At 43.7% G+C, this 17,256-nt stretch overlaps 1 protein-coding gene across 3 annotated transcripts in view; it reads right to left on the minus strand.

Moving 5' to 3' along the window:
- Window positions 1-17,256, minus strand: part of ccnd2a (cyclin D2, a) — a 116,660-nt gene that overhangs the window by 17,382 nt on the left and 82,022 nt on the right. The window contains exon 1 of one of the 3 annotated variants that reach the window (XM_032546509.1): window positions 886-1,582. The exons of the other annotated variants lie outside the window; for them this stretch is intronic. Within the exon in view, the coding sequence (XP_032402400.1) occupies window positions 886-1,080 (195 nt within the window). The 5' untranslated portion in view covers window positions 1,081-1,582. Of the gene's footprint in view, window positions 1-885; window positions 1,583-17,256 lie in introns of those variants that run through there. 3 annotated transcript variants of the gene reach the window in all.

Consider the following 17,256-nt stretch of genomic DNA (forward strand, 5'->3'; position numbering starts at 1 on the left):
TATTTAAAAATACAAATAAATTATCCGGACTCCGTTTTTTCACGCGATAATCTTCTGGGGGTTCTTCCACGCCAGAGCCGACCATTCCGATCCGGATCCGGTTCCGATAAATGTGATTAAAACGTCAAAATCAGAAGCGAGTCGCGACTGGCAGCTCCGAAGTGCGCCGCCCCGGAGCCGATTTCATTATTTCAAAAATTAATTAAAAATCTCCAGCAGGTCGCATCGTGACAATATTCACATGAAAATAAAGCTCCACGGCTCGGCTTGGTTTCCACGCAGATGTTGGTCAGAAATATGGAAACATTTTCCACGAATCCAACTTGTTTCCTGACAAAGCGCCGCAGAGCCGCCAGGGCCCTCGCCCCTTCCGACATTTTAAACAGAAAACCCGAAAGTCTGCGCCGCTTTCCGGGCTCCAGACTGGACCCGGCGGACACCTCAGCGTCTCCGCTGCCCGAACCGAACCGAGCCGGCCGCTGTTATCCCGCCGTGGTTCTGGACGCGAGCTTTAAAAGCAGCAGGCGCTCCCCTGAAAAGCAACATGGCGAAGGGAGCAGCAGCAGTGCTACGTGTGCATGGAAACATTCATGTCATCTGAAATAAAAGCAACATCTCAGGAACCTCCGGGGTCCCGGGAAAACAGCGGCCGGGCGATCCGGGCTCTCCGGACCAGGGCCCGGTTCGGCAGGCGGCGGTCCGGATGGTCGGACTGGAAAATGGACCGACATGTTGGGCCAACAAGAGGAAACGAGTGTCGGAACAACGAGCAGCTTTAGAAACCTCAACACGGCCCAGAAGGTTCGTGGCGACAGCGAGCAGAAGCTTTTGAGAAGAGCACGGAAATAAGAGCCGAACCGAACCGAGCCAGAACTGGGTCGGTACCTCCAACATCCAAGTAGCGACCATCCTCCTCATGAAGGGCTGAATGTCTTTCTGGACGCCTTTGAAATAAGAATACTGCGGCAGGAATCTCTCCTCGATGGTCAGCAGTCTCTGCAGAACTCTGTCATCGCGCAGGAGGTTCGGGTCCGGACGGGCTCGTATGCTGGTGTCCATTTCGAGGCAGAGCAGCTCCATGGTGTTGGGGCGGAAGGAGGGTGGGGGAATCTTCCAGCCGAACTTCTTCAAATAAAGTGTAGAATGCGCGTCGTCCCGCCGCTCCGCTCCGATCCGCACAAACTTTTTCCTCTCTCTCCTCTGCGCCTCATCCGCCGAGCGCACAAGCCTGCCCTGCGTGCGCCACTGACGCAATGATTCCGCCTGCCTGCGTGAAGCAGATGCAACAACGTCCTGTTGTCCCTCTTTCTGCCCGTCCTGCTGCGCAAAACCGCAAACGCTGCGCAAATAAACAACCTGAACGTCTATCTGCCAAAGCCAGAATGATCATTTAGAAAAGTTAATACAACATAAAGATTCATTTCGAAAGTCAGATTTTAATTCTTAAATGCTTGAATTTAACCAGATAGTTTGTTGTGACAACAGAACCGAACTTTGCTTCATGAGAACCGAATCAGGCTGGAAGGTTTTTGTTCCTCAGCAGAACTTTCTGCTTCATGCGTGTTAAACTGAGAGGCATGAAAGAGCGCGATGAGAGGACACACACACACACACACACACCCCCACACACACAACCACACACAGGCACATACACACACACACACGCGCGCGCGCGCGGACACATGGTCTTACGTGCTGCTTTTTTATAGAAGCCACCAACAACTTGTGGTTTATCTGATAACTTTCTAGGAAATTTAAGCAGCAGAAATTTTTTTTCATTCTTTTTGCTGCATTATCTCCTCCTGCAGACAGATAACACAGAAAGGTTCGGTTCTGTTCCTTCTGAGGCTCACTGAACCGGTTCCTGCTCCAAACCAAACTATTATTTCTGACTCTGTCACGTTGAGAGACGAGCAGGTGGAAGCTGATGATTAAACCCAATAAATGTCAGAATGACTGAGCGGCTCTGCTTTCAGATGCTGATCCGTTCTGACCCACCGCGGCGAGAGGAACGGATCAGAACCGCTCAGCTCCATCCATCCAGGCTGCGGGACGCGGGAGCAACCAGAGGAAATGTCTCTTTAAACTTTGTCTTCGAAGCCGAGTCAAGTTTTCTGCTTCTCCTCCCAGTGAAGCTGTTAGCTTAGCCAATAGCTCTGCGGCTCTGCGCCGACGCGCTGCGATTGTTACTGGGCAGACTTCATCTTTACCTCCCTCTCTCTCTTTACCTCCTTCTTTCTCTTTACCTCCTTCTCTCTCTTTACCTCCTTCTCTCTCTCTTTACCTCCCTCTCTCTCTTTACCTCCCTCTCTCTCTTTACCTCCCTCTCTCTCTTTACCTCCTTCTCTCTCTCTTTACCTCCTTCTCTCTCTCTTTACCTCCTTCTCTCTCTTTACCTCCTTCTCTCTCTCTTTACCTCCCTCTCTCTCTTTACCTCCCTCTCTCTCTTTACCTCCCTCTCTCTCTTTACCTCCTTCTCTCTCTCTTTACCTCCCTCTCTCTCTTTACCTCCTTCTCTCTCTTTACCTCCTTCTCTCTCTTTACCTCCTTCTCTCTCTCTCCCTCTCTCTCTCTCTCTCCACCACTGATTGGCTTAATGAGGGTCTCGTTAAACCGAGCCAGAACCGAACCTTTCATCCTAAAAATAAAGCAAACATGAAGCTCTCCTGAACTGACCTGTTTGATTTCCATCTTTACAAAATAAACGATCAGAAAATTTATTTTTAAAATGTTAAAAAATTCTGACAGACAAAAACCTTCAAAGACTTTAACAGAAAAAATAGAAATAAAAAGTTTTAGTTTAGAAGCAGACGGGACTCCGGAAAACTGTCCCGGTTCGGAAGGAGGTCGGTTCCGGTTCCCTTCATTTTTTACCAATAAAGAAACAAATAAAACCGCTAAATAAATGTGAAAGATGATTTTACCTTAAAACCCATAAAAATACTAATTTATGGACAAATCAAATTCCCTCCTTGCTGCTCGCTCACATGATCCACAGGAAACCGTTTCTCCTTGAGTTGGACCCGAGGTTCGGTTCTTCTCCTTCCGGCCCGGTTCCGACAGTTTCTGTCAGCAGCGCTCTGCTCCCCGGAAGTCTTCAAGAATCACATCCGAATAAAAGTCGGAACACATCCTGCCTCTGCGGAACCAGAACGAGCCGCGGACCGGGACCGGAACCGGGACCGGGACCGATCAGCAGAAACCCGAAGTTTAACATCTCAGTCGGAATCATCAAAAAGTCCCAGTTTATGGGCCAATATTAACATCCGGAACCTCAATAATTTAATATTTATCCCGACACGTTTCAGAATTTTCCCAAAATCAAATAATTAAATGAAAAGCAGGAAAATCCGCTGCAGGTCCAAATACAGCAACACCATCATCATCATCATCATCATCATCATCATCATCACCATCATCATCACCATCATCATCACCATCATCATCATCATCATCATCATCATCACCATCATCATCACCATCATCATCATCATCATCATCATCATCATCATCATCATCATCATCATCATCATCAGCGGCCGGAGGGGAGTTTGTTGCAGAGATGAAAGCAGCTGATATGAAGGAAACATTTTGTTTTAATAAATAATTTATTAGTAAAAGTATAAAAGTCCCTGAAAAAATTAATTTCTAAAATCTTGATTTTTAAAAACAGTTTAAATATCTGCAGTTTAATAAACAAATGCGGAAATGAATCATGAATTTATAGTAAATCAAAAATATTAGAATGAATTCATGTAAATGTGTGAATTTGGCTGGAAGAGGAGAAACTGCTTTTTATTTTACAAGAATAAACTATAAATTAAATTCTGTTCTTGAAGAAACTGAAATGTGGATGAATTTGTTTCAGCAGATTTCAGACTGGAGAAAGTCTGAAAGCAACAAATTCATTCCCTGATATTATTTGTTTCTTTATCGTAATAAAAAAACAATCAGATGATAACAGGAATCTGGTGCATTTTATTATTAAAATAATAAAATGTATAAATTAATTTGGTGTACTTATCAAATTATCTGATTTAAATATTTATTTCACATCTGAACTTTGAAGATTTTTACCAAATAATTTTTTTTTATTGTTTTTGATAAATAATTGATCAAAAAACATTTTTACATTCAAAAAAATGAAAGATCTTATTTCTAAAATTATTTCTTTAAAATCTCATCAAAATGCCATTTGCATCCAGGTAGATGCAAAATTAATTTCAAAAAGCAGCAGATTGAAAAGAACAATTTTATAGATTAAACCTGATATTTGTGCCTTTTATTATTAGAAACATTTTTAAAGCATTAAAACAATAAAATGACATAAAAAGAAAAACATTTTAATCTGAATAATTCATCTGAGATAATCTCTGCTGCAGCAGAACGATGGATTACAGCAGATTAAAGAAAAAACCTCAGAAAATTCTAATAAAACTGAAAAAATGTTTTTCCCCACAAAAACGACGTTAACATTTGCTTAAGCTGCCATATTTCCTCCAATTTGCTGTTTTTCTCTCTGGTTGAATAGTTGCAGATGTGTGTGTGTGTGTGTGTGTGTGTGTGTGTGTGTCAAACAATAGCAAAACACTGCGGCTAATCATCCATGCTGAGAAAACACCAGACTTGATGCAAAGTGTTGAGCTTCGTTCTGCGACTCGGTGAAAAACAGAAACCGGCCTGGAGGAAGAAGAGACCAATTTCTCTTTGAATCAAACGGAAACGACGGGAAATCTCAAAGTGCTGATAACCCTCCTCTGCTTTTCCTCTTCCTGTCGCCTCGTGCATTCCTCCCTGCAGAGCGCTGCGGCTTTGGTTTCCATGGCAACACGTCCAGGATCTCCAGGCAGACATCGTCCTCCCAAATTCCTGCTGCCGTCACATCAGCGGCCGGAGGAAGGTCGCTCCTCCTGGATGATTTTCATCCGAAGCTTCAGACGGATCTCCTGAATCATCTAATCTGCATTTATGGAGGAAATAATCTCCAATCTGCTCCAGAGTCAGAATATCCAGAAATCTGTTTATGCAAAATACATGAAATATGTTTGTAATAAATGATTGTTTTTTCTGTAACCTGATGGTGTCAATCAATCGAAGCAAAAAACGTCAGATTTCCTGCGTTCAGAAGGATTTAGCGAATCGTCTGAAATGATTGGGATCAGATCTGAGGCTCCAGCAGCAAAAGCAAAGGAGGCGGATTAGCAGAGCTGCTAACAGCTGATGATGTCATCGTATCTCTGCTGCCTGGATGCTGAGCTGTTAGCGTGTTAGCATGAGACTGTCCTACAGCAAGTCTTCAGTCAGAGGCATATTCTGATTGGTTGTAAGACTGACTGCTACTGGAGCTCCTCCTGGCCCACAGCATCACACCGCTCTAACACCTCTCCTTTACCTTTACCTCCATTTTATTCTTTATTTCACTCAATAATAAATGTGAATAGTTCATGAAATCATGAATGAAAAGAAGTTATATTTCAAACATCGGCTTATTCAAAGACAAATCGCTTCACAGCTGTGATTTTAAACTTTCTGCAGAAAGAGATTCAGATTGTTGTATCTGAAGATGGTTCCATAAACCTTTAACTGGACTTCATCTTTCACTCACCGACGTTCAGACCGCAGGTCCGTTAATCTGTGGATCACATCAGAGTCCGGTGGAGGCGGATCCGAGTGTTAATGTGAATCTGCCTCCTGCTCCACAGCGAAGCCTCTGCAGGATTTTCCCATGTCAGTCATCCAGCAGCTGCATCAGTGTTGCAGCCGCCGGCTCCCTCAGAACAAAGGCCTTGTTAATCCCTCAGACCTTGAAACGCTCAGAATGCAAGGACTCAGCACAGGAAAAAAACTCCCCAGAATTGTGTCTGTTGGTGCGTCGGGAGGATCAACATCCTGAGGACTTCCACCTGGGATCACAACCAGTTCAGACCAAAACACGCCGAGCCTGAGGTCAGAGAGATCCGCCGCTTATCAGCAGAACGGGCCGCCAAGAACCACTGCAGGGCGCTGGGACAACTCCTCAACGCAGCGGCGCAGAGAACTGGGGCCGGGACTGGGGGCTGGGGCTGGGCCTGGGACTAGGACTGGGGCTGGGACTAGGACTGGGGCTGGGACTGGGACGGCGCTGGGACGGGGCCGGGACAGTCCATCATGGTTGTTGTTTTGCTTCCTGCTTGCGTATCAGGATACAGAACAGTGAGATTTGTTGAGTATCAGTGACATTCATTTCGGATGAATGCGACCCGGACGCTAGGTCTCATTTGAATCGGATGCGTATGGGATATGGGTCGCATCGAAAAGAATCCCAGCTGTGCTGTTGAGACTGTCATGACAAGATCAGGTACTGGTCGCATTACGTTAAAAAAATCGGAACTGGGTCACTTCAGCCTGTAGTGTGAACGCAGCCAAACAGGTGCTAACGGGCGCTAGCAGGTGCTAACGATGCGAACAATGCTGCATCTTCAGAGCATTTCCCTCCTGCTGCCCTCAGCGACGCATGTAGATGAAGCTGCAGCTAATAGAGAGCATGAAATATTAATCTGCAGGAATCTGTCAGAGCTTCTTCATTACAGCAACACACCTGGTCAATCAATAATCTGCTCAATCAATAATCTGATACATTTGAACACTAGCCTGATTTTGTTGGGATTATGATGCTTTAGCTTCATAGGCCCAGTTGCTGAGCCAGTGTGTGTGTGTGTGTGTGTGTGTGTGTCGCTCCCTATCTCACTCCCTGACTGGCACAAAGGTAAAGTGAAGCTTAACAGCCTGGGAAAAACTTGAACAGTGTGAAATCACCTTGATCCAAAGATTCCTGCTGCATTCCAGCCGATGAACCAAAACAGAGAAGCACAGAGAGCAGGAACAGCTGAGACATTACAGGGGGGGGCAAGAGGGAGGGAGGGGCACAGGGGCAAGAGGAGGGGGGGGGGGGGGGGCAGGAAGGAGGCCAACTGCTGCTTATCTAACAGTTTAACTGCTGAAGGTATGAACATCTGAACAAAGAGTGTAAACATGGGAAAGAGCTGAAGGTGAAATCAGAGGAAATAAATTCCTCCTTCATTGGGTTTGGAAATATTTCAGTTATCTTAAGAGGCAAAGAAAGATTCAAAATAAAATTATTTCACAATTATGGAAACGTCACCGGCTTACAAAACATCAAATATCTGACAGTAGAAGATAAAAAGGTGATTTTACGGTGGATTCAGTTTGGTGAGAAGACTCAATGACCTCTGACCTGCTGCGGACACAGCTTTAAAGAGATCATAATAATATTTCCATCTAGATATTAAACATTTTCCCCTAATTGTTTCTAATAAGGTGCTTCAGCATCATTTATTGATAGATCTACAAACCAGAAATAATTTCTTGTTTGGGGTAAAAAATGTATTCTGATCGAGTCAAACTGCCCAAACAGCAAATGGAAGATTTTATTTTTATATATGAAAAAAGGTTTTTCCCTTCAAATTTAAATATTTCTAATATGATGCAATGATTTAATGTTTTTGTATTTTGCTCTTTAGTTTTGCTTTGTTTTACTCCTTACTGAGCAGCAGATCAATAACCTTAAAAACTCAGAATATCACTGAAAAACTGACAAATATGAGTGAAATATGATCCAGCAGAAAACAAAACAATAAATACTTTAACTTACATAAAGCTTTGTTTTCCTGTGATAAATGGTTAGATGTATTACTTGTCTAACAATTTATTTGATAAATAACTTTCACATTATCTGAGAAATATTAAGACAGAAATGACTTTTTTTCCCCCTTTTGTTTTACTGTCAGCTAATTATGATTTTAATAAATAGAAAAATGACAGAATCATTAATAGAAATATTAAAGCAACATGTAAAATAAATACAGTGGATAAATCAGGGGTAGAAGATGTTAATGAACTCTAACATGTGATCACTCAGATTGTGGTTAAAATTCATGATTTTTAAAATATAAATTCATTTTTTTCTTAATTTTTAGTTAACCCTTGTGCATCCTAACATTCTGTTTACTCCCTTCGTCCAACGGCTCAAACATGACCCGCCCCAACAAAACCCCCAAAATAAAACAAATTCATTGAATTTTAAATCCAATCCAATTTTAAAAACAATCTGTTATTTGCCAATTCAACACAATTTAATTCATTTTTTATCATATATTTTTGTTATACAATACAAAAAGACGATCAACAGTATTACACACTTTTTTTTTTTTACCACAAGCCAAGTGTTGCAGCAGTTTTCTTTTACACAGTAAAGGTTTATTATTGTAATTATGTAAATGTGAAGTTATTGCTTTTGAATTAATTAGACTGAAAGGGAACAAAAAGTCAAAAATTTGGAACTTTTCAGTCAACAGTTCATTCCTTAATATTTTTTTGGAAGTGAATTATAAAAATACGTCTCGTAACACAACAAAACAAATGTAGCTTGGTTTTGTGAACAATTTAACATCAGCTCTTATCTCATAATTATATGAGATTTTCAACACAAGAACATCTTCTGCTCAACATCAGGTGTTGAACTTATAAGATGTTCTTATGATGAACATTTTCAATACAAGCCAAAGGTCATCCTGAGACCGTGTTGGTCTCCTGTCATGTTCCAGATGTTCCAGCTCTGAGCTGCCGGGCTTCATGCAGCAGAGAGGAGCAACAAGTCAGTCGCCTTGTTGCTCCTTGGTCAGCGTTCATAGTTGAGCGTTGTTTACTGTTGGTGCATTACATTAATTACTGTTTAATGCTGCAGACAGTGGTGGTTTCTGACATGGGCAGTATGGGCAACCGCCCAGGGCGTTATCATTTTAAGGAGGGCAGGAGAACTCCAGATTGTGGCACAGAGATGAAGCAAAGTAGAATGAAGAGTTTGAATTGATAATGATACTGGTTAAATATATTTCAGCTCCAAGTCTTTAATATCTGGATGTTTTGAATCTTTCAGATCAATTTGAGAAGCAATTTTGATCATATTTCACATTTATTGAGTCATGTAGCGCGAGGCGCCGGTCTTGGTCTCGACTCGGTCTCGGGTTGGGTGGTCTTGACTACAGCACTAATGGTCACTCACACAGATCCTGGTTCTGGTTCTGGTTCCCTTTCCGCTGACGCTACATGACAGAAACCTTTTACTGAATTAATCTGGATACATTTCAGAACTCGGATCATCTGGACTGACTGAACTTTTCCAGAGGAAATATAAAAAGATGTGAAACAAACAGAATGTTTCAGCTGCACTTTTCAGTGTTTTACATGAAACAGAAGCAGAAGTTCTGCTGCCAGGCCGATCGGCGCCGAGGCGCGGTACAACCAGCTGGAGGAGGAAGCTTCCGCTTCCGTCTCAAACGATCACTTCCTGTTTGTTGGTTGCACCTGTTTGTTGTGTGGCAGACGGTGAAATGTTTTTACTTATCAGCCAATCTGCTGTTCAGACCCAATTAGAGAAACGTGCGGCGCCTGCAGCGGGTCACGGTGCTGCTTCTGCGGCGCCGGATACCAGCAGCGCTGCGCCGCATTTAGAGCAGGGCAGCTGCTCCTCTGGCTCAGCAGGCAGAACCCGGGCAAACCACCGCCCACAAGCAGAACCAGGCAACACAAAGAGAAGAAGAACTTCTGAGCGGGTCCAGTTTGTCCTGAACCCAGCCAGGTTCTGGGTCCGTCAGTCTGCTGCTGACACCCAGGATCCGATTGGATCAGGACCATCTGGAGGGTAAAAACTCTAATTTATGTTGATCTTCCTTCACTTTTCTCAATAAAAATTGATTTTCTGTCAGTTTTCTGAAAATCTTGTGATTCCATGAATTCTTGTTCCGTCACCAACAAACCAGAGATTTCAGTCTAGAAGCTTCTGTCGGCCATGAAGGCAGCGGCTGCAGCACTGCCTGTTGCTGCAGCTGCACCGCCTGTTGCTTCAGCACCGCCTGTTGCTGCAGCTGCACCGCCTGTTGCTGCAGCACCGCCTGCTGCACCACGTGCTGGTGGTGGTGCAGGAGCTGCAGCAGGTGGTGCTGCAGCAGGTGCTGCTTTTAACAGCTTCTAAAACCCAAATCCTCAAAGATGAAAAATTAAAATCAAGATGTGACGAGGAAAATCCAACACAGCAAATCAAAGTAAATATGAATATAAAGTTTTGTTTAAAAATTAAAGACCAGCTCCGGTTTGATTATGAATAATTAGAACATTTACAGGAAGAGGTGGCAACTGGATGAGGTCCAGAACCGGTTCCGGACCTCAGCAGCTGCATTAGCTCTGGTTTTCTGACAGAATCGCATGAAGGTGATTTAAACAATAAACGTCAATAAATTCTCAGGAACCTTGAGCCGGGACGTGTTTCTGTGTTCATGGGGAAAAACATTTCATGATCAGAACCGGCTTTAACGGAGCCGGACCTCGGGCCGGTCCGCTCCCTGGCGTTTGGTAACTCAGGTTGACGCTCCGGTTTGGGGGAGTCGTTCTGTGTGATGTGGTTCTTCTTCTTCTGGTCCCATTACCTCTGGACCGTCAGGGTGGCGTCCGTTCAGCCCGGAGCCACGGCAGCTCATACATAATCACATTCCAATTACTGACAGACTGTGACCCCGGCCTCCCAACGCGCCTAATCTAATACATGTGTTTCCTACAACACAGAGGGACGCCTTGTTTGGCTGGCAGGACGGGAAACGGCGAGCACGGACAGGCCGTGTCACGCTGAAGCTATAAAAAGGGATTCTGCCGTTTCCCTCCGTCCAACCTGAGAAGTGGCGTCTATTTTTAGGAGGAGAGCTGGATGTAAACACAACGGCTGCTGGATCAGAGCAGGCAGGAACCAAACTCCAGAGGTACGCAAGAATGCTACACTAGCAGCGTGTGTGTGTGTGTGTGTGTGCGTGTGTGTGCGTGTGTGTGTGTGTGTGTGCAGTCTTCCTGCAGCCCCATCGCTCTAGAGAGTGGAGAGAAAACACCAAAGACACCCCGAGTCATAAATCTGCCCCCGGCTTTGAGTGGGGAAGCTAATGCTTTCCTGCAGGACGTTTCCATCTTTCCTTCTTTTTCTTCTAGTTTTTTCTTCTTCTTCTGTCGCTCTGATTCCCACTCAGTGGTTCTGTCACAGTCTCTCTGTCTGTCTTGTGTCATTATGGACCAATTTGTGTCAATGCTAACATCTCATTCATCAAGGAGGGAGGGTACATTCCTCCCCTCACATTTTCAACATGGTGGCATCCGCTCTACTATGGGGTCAGAGGTCAGGGTTCTAGACCTCCTGAGTGATCACTGACCCCCCGTTCCTCCTTTCCATTTCCAAATAAAGAAACGGCAGAAATGGTCGAAACCTATTTAGTAAGAAATGTCTGCAGGTATTTAAATTATGATCAAATGTCACAATACGAACAGGGAGGAAGATGATAAATTTAGGAAACGTTGCTGATTAATGTCAGCCTTGTTGAAATGAACAACGTCTCATTTTTCTCATCACCAGCCAGGCCAAAGAAACCACTCTCACAAGAATCCAGATTCTCATTCACTGCCATTCAGGACCGATTAAAACACTAAAATAAATCCACTGGCTGTCGGCCTCCATTTTGTAACGACGGCTCGTCTTCGCTGAAGAGAAACGTCTGGACTCATTTTGGTTTTTACTGAATTCCTGGGAAAACAGAGCTGAACGTGAACGTCACCGGGGTCAAGGGTCACAAAACGGAGACATCAGGAACATTGCTAGTGGGCGGGGCCAATGAGATATGGGCGGGGAAATGATTTATGGGCGGAGCCAATAATCTATGGGCGGGGTCAATGAGCTACAGCATTCCCTCCGGTCCAGGAGGCGAGCTGTGATTGGCCAGAAGTTTCAAGTTAATTGAGAAACTTCAACTGATGGTAAATTTGGTAAAGACGGGTTATAACAGTGCCAGAAACTGGCGGGTTTCCTGGTCCAAACAGGCCTCGGAGCTAAAACAGCAGCCAGACGGCAGAGGCTGCTCCTCCTTTTCAATACTTAAAATTTGACAGAAGATGAAAAGTTGGAGCCATTCCAAACTTCCTCATTTGAGTAGAGAAATGGCTCAGAGACGCTGCAGAATGACACAGCAGGTGAAGCGGGTTAGCCTGCAGCGCTAAGCTACATGGCTGCCATTTTGAACCTTTTAAACCAATTATTGCCATAAAATGTTCCCAATTTGCATTATTTGGATAAACTTTCAGTCACATCAGATGGTTGTGACTTTAGTCGTTCTATTCATACAACTTTAAAATTCTTCTTTATGTAGCAACATCAGATGCTAACCACTTAGCTGTTAGCGAGTCTCACACCATTTGTCAACAGGAAGGACATGAAGATGTCAGACACAGACAGAGATGTCTAATGGATAGCGTTAGCTTATGCTAATTATTTTAGCATTAGCTTCCATGATTTTTTCCATGTTTAGCACTAGCAGAGCTAGTATTTTATATTTTTCATGGTTTAGCATTGAAGCAATTTTTTTTATGTGTTTAGAAATGTATTGTTAGCAGAGCTGAGATTCTTTGTGAATTAGCATTTATTGAAGCTAACTTTCTGGCTAGCTGTTTCCACCACTGGCAATAACTGCCGCTGATTTTAGAGCAGGCATTAACTCTCATTACCACCATGGCAGCCATGTTGAAAAATGTTCACCAGTAAAAGAAAATATATGTGATTTCTATTGTTCAAAACATGAGGGATTTTTTAGGCCAAAATTAACTGTCCTTTACAACCATGGCGGCCATCTTGACAAATAAACAAATTTCAGTAAATAAGATTTCTATGGGTCCAAATATGTGATATGATATCAAAAGTGTTGATCTGTGATAAATATTGGCATATTTAGTGCAAATTAAATTTGGTGGCCATCTTTAATTTTTCAGTAGCTAATTGTTTTTCCTGAAAAAGCTGTGATTTCCTCTGCATCATTCTCTGAGTGCAGAAATGAAACCAAGCAGGTTGGTGATCAGTTGGAACTTGCCCCAGAGGCTTTAACTGCCCCCAGCATGCGGGTGGTTGGTTTGTTTCTTCTGAATAAAGGAGCTTTCCTGGCGAGGCGCTGAGGGAAGGCGCCGCTTCACGATTTCCGTCCGTGTTCCTCTCAGCTGACCCGGCGAGGAGCAGGAAGGATGAACGATGTGCGGAGAATATCTATGAAGAGCCGAGCAGCACCTGGCTGCTGCTCCTGCACCGCAGGCCAGGACAAAGCAGGGATTGAAGCTCATGTCAAGGTCAAAGGTCAGGCCCCGACACGATCCCGCTTCAAAGCCGAGAGCGTCGGCACGACCAGCAGACATCCAGTCAGTCTGAGCTGAAGGAAAGGCAGCTGGTCCGATGTTTTAAATCTGAGTGGGAGGAACCGATCCGGAACCGATCCGGCCTCCAGCTTCACGTTGTGCTCCAGAAAACTGCCAACATGGAGACTAATACGAACAGAGCAATAAACGTGAAAACAGCCAGGAATGAACGAGTCTGTAAAGTTGTGCAATAAACGGCATTATAATTATTAATATTAAGATTAATGTCACTAATCTGTCAGCCAGCTGAGCTGTGGAGCTGCAGGAGCAGAACCGTACGCTGAGCGCCGCTCAATTCACAGGGCCTAACGCAGAACCTGCAGGTTAACCTGCAGGGTTAAAATCCTTCTTATAGTTTTCCAGACAATAAAAACACAAAAACAAACACAAATTACTAAAGTTTTTTTGTACTGTAGAAACCCGTGAACAATCTCCTCTTCAGTTCAACCTTATAAATGGAGACACAGTTTTGGCAAAGATCAATGCAACTTTCACAGCGTTGTTAGCAGCTGCTGAAAGTAACTAAAAAGTTACTTTTAATGTAACTTAGTTACTTTCCAAATCAAGTCATCAATCAATCAATCAATCAATCAATCAATCAATCAATCAAATTTTATTTGTATAGCACATTTCAGCAGCAAGGCATTTCAAAGTGCTTTACATCATTACAAACAGAAACACAAAGCAACATAGAATCAATAATCAAAACACAGCATTAAGTCAAGTTCCATCAATAAGTTTGTAATTGATTACATTTCAAATACAATCCTAAACAGGTGGGTTTTTAGTTGAGATTTAAAAGAAGTCAGTGTTTCAGCTGTTTTACAGTTTTCTGAAAGTTTGTTCCAGATTTGTGGTGCATAGATGCTGAAAGCTGCTTCTCCTCGTTTGGTTCTGGTTCTGGGGATGCAGAGCAGAACCAGAACCAGAACCTGAGAGGTCTGGAAGGTTGATACAACAACAGCAGATCTTTAATGTATTGTGGTGCTAAGCCGTTCAGTGATTTATAAACTAACAACAGGATTTTAAAGTCTATTCTTTGAGCTACAGGGAGCCAGTGGAGGGACTTTAGAACTGGTGTTATGTGCTCTATCTTCCTGGTTTTAGTCAGAACGCCAGCAGCAGCATCTCATCAGTAATCTAACTGAGTTACTTTTTCAAGGAGTAACCAGTAATCCGATTAAAGTTACTTTTTCAAAGTAACTTTGCCATCACTGAGCTTTCAGGCTTATGGAGGCGGAGCTTCTGAAAGAGAATTGGCTGCAAAGGCAAATTTCTTTTCAGATAGTTTTTGACCTTTACAGTAATTTCACCATTGAAGGCGACAGATTTGCTGGATTGATTAATCAATCAGATGAATTGATTAATGAAATAATCATCATTAATAACTGATAACTGGAGCATCATAAAAAGGCCATTTGCTGAAAAACAGCAATGAACACAAAACTGAACCATCAATGGAAACATTTTGTACATTTAATATAAAAAACATGTTTTATCTGTAACTCAGAACTTATAGCTCCATCTGGTCCACATTCTTGAGAAATATTCTATTAATCAGCTTTTACATCCAGCTATTAATCAGTTGATCCATAAATAATCCCAGATTAACTCTGTGCTGCTGTTTGATACAAAACGTTCACTAAACGAATACTGTTACTGACTTATACACATTAAAATGTTGGTTTACTTACTTAAAATGAATTATTTGTTTATTTCCATGTTTAATGAAAATAAAAATATGGATGCTTGCATTTCTAATATCGTGTAAATTAGCTGCAGTGTTTAGATGCTGCTGCGCCGCCGCAGGACGCAGAAACTCTGCGGCTCCAACCGTCAACCAAATACCTGAGCTGGGTTTTGGTTTACACCGAAATATTAATGACAGATATGATCTGATCCCACCTAAGCTAATTGTTGGAGTCAGCGTGCATGAGTCACTGGGCTTCATAGGAACAAGCAGGCCGCCGCGCCATGGCAGTGTACCGACAGGTTGGGTTTCCCACACCCAGTCGGAAAACAAATAGTCCATCAAAACAGGTACAACCGAAAACGCTGCATTCCAAGGGAAATCCGCAGCGAGCAAGTACATGTTTGCTGCTGCGCTCCGACACAAGGGAGAGATTAGAGGTGCGTTTGAGAGGGATGCGCCGCGCCGCGCCACGCTGCGCCGCGCTGAACCACGCCGCGCCACACCACGCCGCAAAATGGAGGTTCTCTGAACACAAAGGGTTTAAGTTTTCAGACAGGGTTTACCTGAAAACCTTTGGAAATCAGTCCAACATTCCTCCTGCAGCAGGCTGAGCTCAAACCACGGCTCAGACGATTAATCGAGTAATCAAATGATCGTCATCAACTCATTGTTAGCTTAAAAAGGCCATCAGCTGAAACAGCAATGAAGCCAAAACGACAAAATTATTTAAGATAAAAAAAATGTTAACTTTAAATCTCTCTGGCAGTTTTAGATCCACCTGGTTCACATCATGGAAAAATCTCATTTTACTTTCGATTATTAATCAGTTCATCTAATAATTAATGCCTTCATCCTTTGCTACAGGTGACCAAGTTAAAGGAATGCTGCTGTTGCATTTTTGGCAATGAAACTGTGATTTATTTGCTTATTTGCATTTTCTTATGTGTTTTTAATATTGTATAAAATAAGCATCATGAAAAATGCGCAGAATGTGCACTTTTTCTTTATCCAATGAATCAGTTAATCGTCAGACTGATTGTTTACTGAAATAATGTTTACCTGCAGCCATGAGGGCCAGAAAAACTGAGCAGATGGAAACCTGACAGGAAGGAATCGTCCACCAGCGCAGGCCGCAGGACGACTCCTCGTCTCCACTCAGACAAAAACAGCTAAACGTGGAAACAAACACGACAAAAACGATGCTGGTAGTCAAACTCTGACTACAGGAGTCTGGTTATTATTGGCACAGCAGAAAAATAGAAAAGAGGTCATTGATGAAAAGCAGCCAAGATGGGAGGAAACCACAGTTGTGTCAGGAAGGGGGAGCAGGAAGTCGAGCCAAGGTTTATTCTCAGCTGTTGTTCCAAGCCGCACATTCAGCAGTCCGGCTGAGAGAGGACCCTGATAGGCAGCCACGCAGCGCTGCAGCCACGCAGCGCTGCAGCCACGCAGCGCTGCAGCCACGCAGCGCTGCATGCAGCCACGCACATGACCCGGACCAGAGGGTCTGGGCCAGCAGAGCTGGTCTCTGTCTGTGTGACGTTTAGAGGAACTGCCTCCACATGTTGCTGCTGGATCTGACCTGAAGCTGTTGAAGTGTTCAGGAAAACATGAGCAGCTCAGAGAAGGTGGAGAAGCTGGTGGGAGTGGGAGTGGGACAATGCTCCTTAGTTTGCTGGAGACTGGAGCGGCTGACGCTTACAGCAAAGCTTTTCCAGCTTCTGGCCATCTGTCACTTCCATGAACGCTGCGTTAGGAAACTGGCTCTTTGACTGGTTGGGCTGGGGAATAACAAGCCACTGAAAACCATCGCTACACACGGCCTTCCTGCGCCGCTCTCATATGGAGCCAATTGGGATGCAGCGCTAGGCCTCCAACCATCAGGGACAAATCAATGAGCTGTTCGGGTCGGAGCTGCGGCTGCAGCAGGGAGGCCTAGGAAACCAGGAGCTAGCTCCGCATAGGCACTGGATGTTCACTGGATCTTTACTGGAGCTTTACTGGAGCTTTACTGACTCAGTGAAGATCCAGTAAAGACCCAGTGAAAATTGATTGATTCATTGATTGATTATCAGTTTGTGTTTGTATTCAGATTGTTTAATCTCACAGCTGATTAACATCCTGAGCTTTACTGGCTGTTTGCACGCTACTGTCTGGACACACGGCCCCTTAACATCATTCCAAGAAGCTAGATGGAGAAGAGCCGTAACTTTGACTAGAAACGCTACAAGAGAAAAGAACTGACCAAACTTTCTCCAGAGAACTGGATTGGTCAGCAGCAGAAAGAGAGTGGCAGGATG

The sequence above is a fragment of the Xiphophorus hellerii genome, chromosome 2 (genome assembly GCF_003331165.1).
Source record: "Xiphophorus hellerii strain 12219 chromosome 2, Xiphophorus_hellerii-4.1, whole genome shotgun sequence".
In the NCBI taxonomy this organism is placed as follows: Eukaryota; Metazoa; Chordata; class Actinopteri; order Cyprinodontiformes; family Poeciliidae; genus Xiphophorus; species Xiphophorus hellerii.